The 13,508-nt window shown below is 43.7% G+C and overlaps 1 protein-coding gene across 1 annotated transcript; it reads left to right on the top strand.

The window, feature by feature from the left end:
- Positions 1-3,532: 3,532 nt before the first annotated feature.
- On the top strand, positions 3,533-13,266 carry LOC115191432 (tripartite motif-containing protein 16-like). Its single transcript, XM_029749282.1, has 6 exons — positions 3,533-4,129; positions 5,372-5,467; positions 10,899-11,132; positions 12,177-12,336; positions 12,462-12,521; positions 12,758-13,266. Exons 1-6 carry the CDS (start codon positions 3,533-3,535, stop codon positions 13,264-13,266), a joined length of 1,656 nt encoding a protein of 551 aa, XP_029605142.1.
- Positions 13,267-13,508: the final 242 nt, after the last annotated feature.

A 13,508-nucleotide genomic window follows, 5' to 3' on the forward strand; every position in this document is an offset into this window, starting at 1 on the left:
TCCTATTGTACTCTATCCTCAGCACTAGTTCCTATTTCACGGCTGGGTAGCCTGAGGCTGTTTTTCTCTACACAGCTTGTGTTTTATCTTCTCACTTCACTCAGCGTATATACTATATGTGTTTCATACTTTTTATTATGTTCTGTGTATTTCACAGTGGTTACTTTAACACACTATTATGTCAATGTTTTATCTTTCCACAGCTTCTTTTGTCTGTTATCTATTGATTTTGTTCCCTCTTCCCAGTGAGAGCTAGATGCGCTCTCTTTAACTTAATTCAATATAACTGCCACAGAGGGGCTGCACAGTCCCTCCTCTGGCCCAAATGACACACACACACACTATTCTTCCTTCTTACTCCACAACCCTGGCCTGCTCTGATATACTTTCTGAACACAGAGAAACTTCCATTCATTCAAACATTTATTCGCACTCACACAGGTTTTTATTCACATTTGCTCACTCATACTACGTCTTGCCTAAAACGACCTATAGTTTTTAGCCTGACCTGGGAGACAACATTCTACAGGATTTCACGGTATGATGGTTTTCCTTCATATCCTATTCATGTTTACATCCACGTTTTATCTAAAACGACCTATAGTTTTTTAGCCTCACCTGCTTCACTTCCTCAACACAGGGGACTTTATTCTACAGGATTTTATGATATGACGGAAATTCTGCCTAAACGGGTCAGTTTTCCCTCATATCCCATTCACCCCCTCCCTGCTATACTCTGTTCCTCAGAGCAGCAACGCGGTGTGATCTACTGATCCGCCGACCCCGTTAGCTAGACGGAGCAGTTCATCCGTAGGATTTGTTTTGCAGTTGAACCTCACCTAATCGGGTCGACATTTTCCTGCATCCTATCTATTCACCCAAGCAGATCTCTTTCTAATTTTTAAGAGCGGTATCGTGGACTTGTTTTATTTGTGTTGACATTATGTCCAGGCAGCTGCAGCCCCACACCAGGCCAGGCAGTCCAGCCAGGGAGAGCAAACAAACGCACCAATTGGGCCACACAAGATCCCCAGATGAGTGGCCCAGCATTATCTTCCAACCCGAGTTCCTTGCTTGCCTTCGCCTGATAACGCACACATCTGTTCCGGTTTTGTATTATAATGGTGGCAGAACCCCCTAGCTTATACAACAAATAATACATTCATTGCATAATTATGCTTCACATGGCTGTCAGTTTGCTACCATCCTTCTCCTGTTTTCTCCTGACATTAGTATGTTAGAAGGCGGAAATGTAATTATGTTTTCAGCTAATGCAATCTTTAGCATGACATCCTACTCAGAGATGGTAATTGTATTACATGCCCCCACCTCTTGTCTACATTAGTGGCTCAGCATATCCGCTGCCCCTAGTTACATTACATTAACTCCCACAAGACTGCCAGAGGTCCGGACAAGTCCTTGTCAGTATAACCTCTCTGTCAACAATAACATAACTCTGACCTTACTGTTTACAAATGGAACCAGTCTCCAGTTGGGGGAAAGTCCTTGTCAGTATAACCTCTCTGTCTACAATAACATAACTCTGATCTAACTGTTTACAAATGGAACATTCCACCCTAACATGTAGCTGGGAATACGTTATAAACTACAGAATGTCAGTGTGTATGCTGAACCTACTTCCTCAGTAAATTAAACTATGTATGTATGGAGGGGGAAGCCTGCTATTATCTGTCTATACTATGTATGTATGGAGGGGGAAGCCTGCTATTATCTGTCTACACTATGTATGTATGGAGGGGGAAGCCTGCTATTATCTGTCTATACTATGTATGTATGGAGGGGGAAGCCTGCTATTATCTGTCTATACTATATATGTATGGAGGGGGAAGCCTGCTATTATCTGTCTATACTATGTATGTATGGAGGGGGAAGCCTGCTATTATCTGTCTATACTATGTATGTATGGAGGGGGAAGCCTGCTATTATCTGTCTACACTATGTATGTATGGAGGGGGAAGCCTGCTATTATCTGTCTATACTATGTATGTATGGAGGGGGAAGCCTGCTATTATCTGCTCTTTCCCTCTGCTGAGACTGACCCTCAGTCTGCTGCTCTATCCCTCTGCTGAGACTGACCCTCAGTCTGCTGCTCTCTCCCTCCGCTGAGACTGACCCTCAGTCTGCTGCTCTCTCCCTCCGCTGTGACTGACCATCAGATGCAGGCACCATCAGCCCAGTAAAATAAAAAGCTAATGATTTAAATGTAGAGGATGGTGTTTTAGCAGATGGATGAGTTGGTAAGAGATGTGAAGGAGTAGAGGATGGTGTTTTAGCAGATGGATGAGTTGTGAGAGGTGCTTGATGTGCCAGGACAGGAAACTGTCTTTTAGCAGGAAAAGCTTCTCTAATAATCCTAACCATGGCTGGGTGTCTTCAGAGACTGAGAGGTTAAGAGACACACTGTCAAGGTGACAGGTATCCTAGTGGTTTAGAGACTGAGAGGTATAGAGACACCCTGTCAAGGTGACAGGTATCCTAGTGGTTTAGAGACTGAGAGGTATAGAGACACACTGTCAAGGTGACAGGTATCCTAGTGGTTCAGAGACTGAGAGGTATAGAGACACCCTGTCAAGGTGACAGGTATCCTAGTGGTTTAGAGACTGAGAGGTATAGAGACACACTGTCAAGGTGACAGGTATCCTAGTGGTTTAGAGACTGAGAGGTATAGAGACACACTGTCAAGGTGACAGGTATCCTAGTGGTTTAGAGACTGAGAGGTATAGAGACACACTGTCAAGGTGACAGGTATCCTAGTGGTTTAGAGACTGAGAGGTATAGAGACACACTGTCAAGGTGACAGGTATCCTAGTGGTTTAGAGACTGAGAGGTATAGAGACACACTGTCAAGGTGACAGGTATCCTAGTGGTTTAGAGACTGAGAGGTATAGAGACTTGTCTCTCTAAGACAGTTTCATTTCATCTGGTTTCAGAAATAATGTATAGACATGTTCATAACCCCGTCCACCTATAAGATGTGGGGAGGATCTGTATGACTAAGAAGAGATACAAAGAACTCTGATTGTAAAACATCTTCTCTTTTTAGTCCTAGATATGTCTAGGGTTACTGCTGAATGTAGTACCTCTAACCCTGATCCTAGACCTAACAGTAATAACCACACTGTAATGTTACAACACATAAGTGTATTATAAGGCATTATAAAGGCCATTAAAATAATTATAATATGTACTTCATAGAAACTGTTAACCTTTATATATTCTAACAACTCACATTTTGTTAGATGTATTCCATATTAAGGGTCCTAAACTAGGAACTAAAATATTTGTCTCCCTCTAGATGTTGTATGCAGATCTCTCTCTCCCTCCCTGCACCCCTCCTTCCCTTGTTTCCTCCATCTAACCCCTCCTTCCCTCTAACCCCTCCCTCCCTCTAACCCCAGCCATCTGGCAGAACAAGGAAATCCCTCCCCCTCCCACAAACTCTCTTCTGTGGAAACTAAACTGATCTGAGTCTCTGTGTCGTCTGTCTGTGTGAGAGTGAACAACCGTCCAAATGGCTCAGCAGGGAGTTCTGCTGGACCAGGACCAGTTCTGTTGTTCTGTCTGTCTGGATCTACTGAAGGAACCGGTCACCATCCCCTGTGGACACAGTTACTGTAGAAGCTGTATTGAGGACTGCTGGGATCAGGATGTTCTGAAAGGGGTCTATAGCTGTCCTCAGTGCACAGAGACCTTCACTCCAAGGCCTAATCTGAGGAAAAATAACATGTTGGCTGAGCTGGTGGAGAAACTGAGGAAGACAGGACTCCAGGCTGCTCCCCCTCCTGCTCTGTGCTGTGCTGGACCTGGAGATGTGGTGTGTGATGTCTGCACTGGGACCAGAAAGCGGAAAGCCCTCATGTTCTGTCTGCCGTGTCTGGCCTCTTACTGTGAGACTCACCTCCTATCTCACTATGAATCTCCTGCTTTGAAGAAGCACAAGCTGGTCAAAGCCACCGCACAACTACAGGAGAAGATCTGCTCTCATCATGACAAACTGTTGGAGGTTTACTGTCGTACCGATCAGCAGTGTATCTGTCTGCTGTGTGTGATGGATGAACATAAAGGCCATGATACAGTGTCAGCTGCAGCAGAGAGGACTGATAAACAGGTAAGACCAGAACAACTTGTTGGTGACTGTCTGATAAAAAATAATTAAAGATACAGTAGGAACAAAGGCTGTTTGAATATGAGATCATTCAAATGAAATGGATCCTCAGCAGAACAAATGTGAACACAACCTTCAGTATATAGATATGTTAACCCAGATTCTCCAAATGTATCACCATTTTCTAAAGTCTGTTAGGTTCTGAACAGACATAATAAAAACTCAAACAGCTGCAAAGACAATGTATGATGACACAAGAACATATATTTATAACCTCATACTAGGCAGGGTCCATAGTTACACATCTAGACAGCCAATACATCTCTGTTGCTAGGCAGGAACTGAATTGGTTCCTCTCACTGGTGAAGTCATGGCCCTGCCTGATGCTAAAACCTTCGTGGGTTTGGAAGTGTATGTGTGTGAGACAAGACTGTAGTAGGAGGGTCGTTGGGGTGGGCCCCTCTGGCCCCCCTCCCAGAGGCTTCTTCTCACTTCATCTGTTGACTTGAACTCGAGACGAATTCCTGGCTCCTCCCTAGTTCTGCAGCTGGCCTGCCTTATCAGAGACTAACTAGACTGTTGAATTCCTGGCTCCTCTCTAGTTCTGCAGCTGGCCTGCCTTAACAGAGACTAACTAGACTGTTGAATTCCTGGCTCCTCTCTAGTTCTACAGCTGGCCTGCCTTATCAGAGACTAACTAGACTGTTGAATTCCTGGCTCCTCCCTAGTTCTGCAGCTGGCCTGCCTTATCAGAGACTGAAACTAGTTGCCATTTGCCTCCCTCATGAGGAACATTGATATTCAACAATAACATATTTGAACAGAATATTTCAGCACTTCCCCTTGTCTCTCTCAGTAACTTTCCAACACCAAGTTCCTATCCACCCTTCATTGACCCCAACATATACATTCCTTATACATGTAAAGTCATCAATACGTTATAGTATGGTAACATGAATAAGTATATTTCTAGCTAGAATCCAACAAGTCAAACATCATTATCATTAGTTATCAAACATCATTATCATTCGTTTTCAAACACCATTATCATTCATTATCAAACCCCCAATCAACTCCCTGTTAAAACTATAATCATTCACATGACTACATAATGATATATTTTCAGACAGACACTTCCTCAATATTTTGATCCTTATCTTCTATGGGTCCTATGTCACATTACTATACTATTGATCTACTGGACAAATATAGCTTGATAGCTCATTGAAGAGTGATTCTCCACAGAGGCAGCTGGGGATGAGTCAGCAGAAGGTCCAGCAGAGATTCCAGGAGAGAGAGAAGAAGTTGAAGGAGCTCCAACAGGCTGTGGAGTCTGTCAAGGTGAGTATTGTTGACCAGAGGAGACACACCATTTCACTTCTCTCCTCCATTCAGAGAGAGGAAGAGAGGTAGAGGGGGCCCTCTCCAATCCCACTGACCCCACCGTTGAGAACAGGCTGTCTTGAGCCCTTTAAGAGAATTGACTGCTTAATGTAACTGACGGGATATGAACCCAGGTCTACTGCAGGAGAAACCAACATATTGACCATTACACCAAGAGGACATTCCCTATTGGGCCGACACTGATTTAGAAGTCGCAGGTGGGGCTACCTCATCACATAACCATGAGTAACCATGACTGACTCATGTCCCCTATACATTAACATGGAGCTCTCTCTCTCTCTCTCAATACAATTCAAAGGGCTTTATTGGCATGGGAAACATATGTTTACATATGAACAGAAATGAACAGTGAACATTACACTCACAAAAGTTTCAAAGAAATAGAGACATATCAAATGTTATAATTCAATTGGAAAACAGAGTTTTTTTGTGGTTTCACGGTGGGTGGGACTTTCGATATTTGTTTGTGTTTCTTCTGACCAGAGAGAGTGGTCGCTCCGTGTCACGCAACTTGGGTCAAGATCTGTTTCTTGTTTTGCTCTTAGGAACAGGGCACCATTGAAAGGAGTGATTTCTGGGGTAGCGTTAGTGTGGAGGTGGAGCAATTGAAGTTGAAGGCTCTTGGTGTTTGTGATGCCCGCCGTTTGGTGTGAAGCAGACCAGGTGGTGAGTGTGGTGAAACAGAGGAGTCACTGTCAGCGTTTGAGTTTTTACCCGACAAAGTCATGTTGAGATATATCAGTTATCCTGTTAGAGTCTTTGTGTTGAATCCACTGAGCTGTTTCAGGTGCAACGTTTATGGTCATGTTGCAGCAGTTTGGAGGAGGGAGATTACAATATGTGGGAAGTGTGCAGGAGGTCATGAGATAGAGGACTGTGTGATTTCGGTGGATAAAGTTGTGTGTGTCAACTGTAGGGGTGTCCATGTTGCTGGGGATCAGAGGTGTCCGTTGAGAGAGAGGCAGGTTGAGGTGGCTAGAGTCAGAGTAGTGCAGAAGGTGTCGTATGCTGAGGCAGTGAAGAAAGTAGAGGAGGATGGGTCAAGGCTGAGGAATCCTGAGAGGATCCCTGTGAGTAGTAGATCTGTGCCAGCACAGAGGGATAGGTCAACGAGTGATATATGCTTCAGTAAGGTTGCCTTCTTAGAGTTCAAAGCAATGGTTATCAACTGTACCTCAGAAATGGAACGTAAATAACAGACAATAGATGTTGTGGTGAAGTAGTTCCAGGGTGTGTTGAGAAGTGGTGTCCCGTCCTCCCAGGTCGTTGGCATGGTGCAGGAGCAGATAGGGTGAAAGTAGTGGAATGGGGTAGTGGGTTTTTAATGAGTGTAGGGTTAGTTGGAAGGGTGTTGTTGTATTTTAAAAAATATGAAATGTTCCTTTTCCCATTTTGTATCACAAAGTAAAATAGATTTATATTATTGTCCAGTTGGGGGTGATAATACAACATATTGGATGCCAACCGCCATTAAACTCCAAAGAAGAAGAAACGTTATATTGTGTCTATGTACAGTGTTGTAACGATGTCTCTCCCTCTCATTCCATCACTTTCATGGTAGTTGGTTGTGTGGGTCTCCGGTTATGAATGGGGAGCTGACAGACAATCGTTGATGGATATTTATAGAGCTCTGATCAGGACTACAATTTGTTACTGGTGAATAGTTTATGGAACAGCGGCAAAGACTTAAGCTGGACAGAATCCAGTATATAGCTTTAAGGATATGTATTGGTACATTTAAATCAACATCTGTATGTGTCTTACTAGTGGAGGCAGGTGAGATGCCTTTGGGTATACGGCGTAATAAATTGTCATTATCTTATTGGGTTGCAAGGCTGTGAGGTTGAGCATCCCACTGCTACTGTTCTAGATGACTGTTGGGAGTATACTAGTAGACAAGGCAGTGGTTTTGGTTGGACAGTTGTAGGTATCAATGTTATTATGGAGAAATGAGAGAATGGGTGTAGTAGTGAGATTCTGCTGGGTCCCAGCACATTCAGGTGTGGAAGGGAATGAAATTGTAGACCAGTTATCTAAAAGAGCTTTAAAACAAGATATCATATATATTAATATTCCACTGGGTAGAGGTGAGGACAAATGTAAGATCAGAGACATTTTGATAGATGTGTGGCAGAAGAGATGGGACTCTGAGCACAAGGGACGGCATTTATTTGTCCTCTAAAGGTCGGTGGACCAAGATTCAAAGGTCAGATTAGGAAGGAAGAGGTGGTGTTTACTCGATTGTTCTTAGGACATTGTACATTGAACTGGTCCTTACATCTGTTTGGCAGCATGTGAATGGTTTGTGTCTGGAGGTTATTGTCAATGAAACGGTGGAGCATGTGTTGTTATATTGTTGTAGGATGTTGAAGAGAGGGAAAGATTGAAGTGTAGGGTCATTGAGGTTGGATGGGGTTGGGGGGGTTGGAAGGGATTTGGGGGATGGGGGAGGGTCTATTAGAAGTTAGTAGGGCTCTTTTTTATTTTCTCAGAAGTACTGAGTTAGATAGGAGGATTTAGAAATGGTGTAAACCGTGAATGAACACACTCCAGCACAGTAGGTGGCGCCATGCACCTTTAACGTTGGTTTGAGGACCGCCATTATATCATAGAAGAAGAAGGTGTTTTGTGGTTCCTGAGGAGGGCTACTATTCTTTTTGCGTATTTTCTAGTTATTAAGGGTTTATTTATTCGTTTCCACTGTTTATCGGTTAGAGTTGAGGGGGGAGTAGGGTAGTTTGTTTGGGAGGTGTGATGTCCTCAACCGAGTGGAGAAGAAACGCTGTCTCTTCAGGTGCGTTCTGGAGAATGTTGTGGAGGGACACTACATTTTTAACCACATTTAATGGTGAAACTAGTTCATTGCATCCGCCAAGGAGCCCAGTTATATAATATTACCATATATCCCAGCTGTTTGCTGTAGTTTTGAAGTGAACGCGAAAAAGCAGGTCTTATTTTAGATCATGTTTCACCCTGCCAGCTCCTATTAGTTGTATTGAAAAAACAGGTCTTATTTTAGGTGATGTTTCACCCTGCCAGCTCCTATTAGTTGTATTGAACAAACAGGTCTTATTTTAGGTCATGTTTCACCCTGCCAGCTCCTATTAGTTGTATTGAACACTGTGGCACCAACTCACCTTCTGAAAGTTCTATTCCCAGTCCATTGTTCTGCTTCACAATGTCAGCTTCACTATTGTTATCAATGAGACCAGCCCGCGTTAACCTTGTAGGTTTACCTCAGGTAACTTATTATTAACTAGGTTACAGCTACTTGGTGAGGAAGCTCACTGTTCACCTGGTTACACGTTGTAGTGACCTACAGTGTTAGTGAGTAGAACAGATGGTTGGTGCAAAGACATAAAACGTTAAACATGTTTAAACATATTTCTTTTCAGAAAAAGGTTTAAAACCTAAACAAAACGTATGTCCCTGTCCTCTTTTTCAAGATGTGGCCGATTTAAACAGCCAGAAGAAAATAAATGAAATAATAATAATAACCTTTTTAACGATTTGTTGTTTCTACATGGCTGCTGGGTAATATGATAATCGTTGAAATCTGTTGGTTCGTAGGCATCAAATAGAGAGAATGCTGCGCAGGTTCACTGAGTTGTAAACCAAATGGATAGGTGGAGCTCATTGATTTGTAGCTCTGACTCAGTTGCTACCTCAGATTATGAGTCTATCAAGTGTGGTGAATGAGGTATGTAGTACCCACAGAAGACCACAGGGAGGAGCAAGAGAGATATAAACCCATACAGTTTTTCTCTTTAAATACCCTGAACCTAACAATCAATCAAATGTATTTATGAAGCACTTTTTACATCAGCAGATGTCACAAAGTGCTGTACAGAAACTCTAACCCTACGTATAACCTAATTTAGCCTGAACCCTAATTCTAGGGTAGGGTAGCCTACAACTATTTTAGTAATAATATTATGTTAGTAAATACCATTTTACTACTAAATAACATTTGTTATTTTTTAAATTAAACCTATTTAAGCATTTGCTTTTTATTAGTTATTTTATTATATTTATTATTGCAAAGCAGAACACTTGATAAACAAGACTCATTTGTTTTATATGTTAAATGTGGTTTGAACTGGGTGACATAGTAACCTCTATGTGAAAGTCCAGCAATTGGCGAAAAGTTAATAAGTTACTGCCACGCTTTTTATAGTATAATGAACTTCTTGCCGCGCTGATCAGAGCGCCATATTCAAAACCAAATCTAATAATTTCTTTCTCAAACATAGGACTATTTTACACCATTTTATAGATACACTTCTCCTGAATCGAACCACGTTGTCCGATTTCAAAAAGGCTTTACAGCGAAAGCAAAACATTACATTATGTTAGGAGAGTACATCGACGCAATAGCCACACCGCCATTTTCCGACCAACCACATGCATCACAAATAACCAAAACACAGCTAAATGAAGCACTAACCTTTGACAATCTTCATCAGATGACACTCCTAGGACATCATGTTACACAATACATGCATTCTTTTGTTCGATAAAGTTCATATTTATATATAAAAACAGCATTTTACATTGGCGCGTGATGTTCAGAAAATAGCTTTTTTAATATAAATCTGGTAGCTCTCAAAAGAGCCTTTGCTTTGCTGAGCAGTTTTCAGGAGTGTGCTGCCTGCCTGCCTTCAGAGGAGTCTGTCTGTGAATAATGAAAAGTTACAAAATTACTGCCACGCTTTTTATATTTTATATATTTTTACCTTGTCAGCTCGGGGAGTCAACCCAGCAACCTTTCGGTTACTAGTCCAACACTCTAACCACTAGGCTACCTGCTGCCCTTTCATAGAGGCCAAGTTTACGTTTACATGAGAGTCATTTTGCAGACACTCTTATCCAGAGCCACTAGGGTTAAGAGCCCAAATCTGCCTAAAAAAAGGTGATTTACCGATTTTTCACCTAGTCTGCTCGGGGATTCGAACCAGCCACCTTTCAGTTACTACCCAACATTCTTAACCACTAGATTACAAACCACTAAATGTTAAACACAAAGTCAAATGGTCGTAGATAAATGGTAAGCTGGTTAAATAAAAGACTGCTGTTATAACTTTCAGACTGGCTACTGGAGGGGCGATCAGGAGGGAGGAGAGTAGAGCAGGGCCAAGCCGTGTTCTATACCTGCCTGTCCAGGAGGGGGGACAAGGCCTGGTGGACCTGGAGAGCAGGGTGGCAGTGTTCTGACTCAAAGCGGTGCAGAGGCTACTGTACCTACTGTTTCTCTCACTGTCTCTGTCTCTGTCTCCCTCTCTCCCTCTCTGTCTCTCTGTTTCTCTCTCTCTGTCTCTCTCTCTCTCTGTCTCTCTCTGTCTCTCTCTGTCTCTCTCTCTCTCAACAGCGCTCTGCACAGGCAGCAGTGGAGGACAGTGATCAGATCTTTACTGAGCTGATCCGCTCCATTGAGAGAAGGCGCTCTGAGGTGAAGGAGCTGATCAGAGCCCAAGAGAAGGCTCAAGTGAGTCAAGCTGAAGGACTCCTGGAGCAACTGAAGCAGGAGATAGCTGAGCTGAGGAAGAGAAGCACTGAGCTGGAGCAGCTCTCACACACAGAGGATCACATCCATTTCCTCCAGGTAACTAAACTGCCTTGTTACATGTGATATGAAATGAACTTAATGTGAAACTATTCATCTCAATCATTATGTTGTCCTGTCTGTCTCTCTGTCCCTGTCTCTCCCTCTCTTTGTCCGTCCTTCTCTCTCTGTCCATCCCGCTCTCTCTCTCTGTCCGTCCCTCTCTCTCTCTGTCCGTCCCTCTCTCTCTCTGTCCGTCCCTCTCTCTCTCTCTCTCTGTCCGTCATTCTCTCTCTCTCTCTGTCTGTCCCTCTCTCTCTCTCTGTCCGTCCCTCTCTCTCTCTCTGTCCGTCCCTCTCTCTCTCTCTCTCTCTGTCCGTCCCTCTCTCTCTCTGTCCGTCCCTCTCTCTCTCTCTGTCCATCCCTCTCTCTCTCTGTCCGTCATTCTCTCTCTCTCTGTCTGTCCCTCTCTCTCTCTCTGTCCCTCTCTCTCTCTCTGTCCATCCCTCTCTCTCTCTCTCTGTCCCTCTTTCTCTCTCCCTCTGTCCCTCTTTCTCTCTCCCTCTGTCCATCGCTCTCTCTCTGTCCGTCCCTCTCTCTCTCTCTGTCCGTCCCTCTCTCTCTCTCTCTCTCTCTCTCTCTCTCTCTCTGTCCCTCTCTCTCTATCTCTCTCTTCCTCTCTCTCTCTCTCTCTCTCTCTCTCTCTCTCTGTCCGTCCGTCCCTCTCTCTCTCTCTCTCTCTGTCCGTCTCTCTCTCTCTCTCTCTCTCTGTCCGTCCCTCTCTCTCTCTCTCTCTCTCTGTCTGTCCCTCTCTCTCGCTCTGTCTGTCCCTCTCTCTCGCTCTGTCTGTCCCTCTCTCTCCCTCTGTCTGTCCCTCTCTCTCTCTCCCTCTCTGTCCCTCTCTCTCCCTCTGTCCGTCCCTCTCTCTCACTTTCTGTCCCTCTGTCTCTGTCCCTCTGTCTCTGTCCCTCTGTCTCTGTCCCTCGGTCTCTCTGTCCCTCTCACTCTCTCTGTCCCTCTCTCTCCCTCGCTCTTGTTCTCCCTCGCTCTCTCTGTCCCTCTCTTTCTCCCTCTCTGTCCCTCTCTCTCTCTCTCTCTCTCCAGAGTTATCAGTCTCTCTCCAGTATCAGTGTATCTTCAGACTTACCCAGCATCATTGTCCGTCCTCTTCAGTACTTTGGAAATGTGAGTAAGACTGTGTCTGAACTGAGAGATGAACTAGAAGACTTACTTAAAGGAGAATGGACCAAGATCTCCACTACAGGTGTGGTGAAAACAATAAGAACATTAACTTTAGACCATTGAAAGTTCCCTACTAGTCATATACATGTGGAATATGGTATGATGATAACATTCCCTCTCTCTGTCAATGTGTTTGTGTGTCTGTAGTGAATATAGTGGAGGTTGTACTGCCTCCAGAGCCCAAGACCAGAGAACAGTTGTTACAATGTGAGTCTCTTTATTGTGAAGTAACTAACAGTCTCTTTTTACTGACACTCCTAACAATCCCTCTAGAAATATATAGCAATAGTAGATCTAATCAAAGACTGGGTATCTATCTGACTCCTCATATTTCTCTGATTTGATCTCTGCTGTGCTCTAATCAAAGACAGGGTAGATACAGTATCTGACTTCACTTATTGTTCTGACTCCCCTCATTGGTCTCTGCTCTGCTCTTCTCCCAGATTCCTGTCAGCTCACACTGGACCCAAACACAGCACACACACACCTCTCTCTGTCTGAAGGGAACAGAAAGGTGACCTGTACAGGCCAAGTCCAACCATATCCTGACCATCCAGACAGATTCACCAACTACTGTCAGGTTCTGTGTAGAGAGGGTCTGTCTGGACGCTGTTACTGGGAGGTGAAGTGGACTGGGGAGTTGGTTTATACAGCAGTCTCATATAAAGACAGCAGAACAGAGTCTGATAGTTTATTTGGAGACAATAACAAGTCCTGGAGTTTACATTACTATAATGATGGTTATTGTTTCAGACACAATAATGTTGAGACTATAGTATCAGGCTCTCAGTCCTCCAGAGTAGGAGTGTACCTGGATCACAAGGCAGGTACTCTGTCCTTCTACAGTGTCTCTGACACAATGACCCTCCTCCACAGAGTCCAGACCACATTCACTCAGCCCCTCTATCCTGGGTTTAGTCTCAATGGTACTGCTGAGCTGGTTAAACTGTAGTAGGGTCCACATAGATACTTGTCATGCTGGTGTAGTCTATAGCTGAGCTGGTTAAACTGTAGTAGGGTCCACATAGATACTAGTCATGCTGGTGTAGTCTATAGCTGAGCTGGTTAAACTGTAGTAGGGTCCACATAGATACTAGTCATGCTGGTGTAGTCTATAGCTGAGCTGGTTAAACTGTAGTAGGGTCCACATAGATACTAGTCATGCTGGTGTAGTCTATAGCTGAGCTGGTTAAA

The sequence above is a fragment of the Salmo trutta genome, chromosome 4 (genome assembly GCF_901001165.1).
Source record: "Salmo trutta chromosome 4, fSalTru1.1, whole genome shotgun sequence".
Taxonomy (NCBI): Eukaryota; Metazoa; Chordata; class Actinopteri; order Salmoniformes; family Salmonidae; genus Salmo; species Salmo trutta.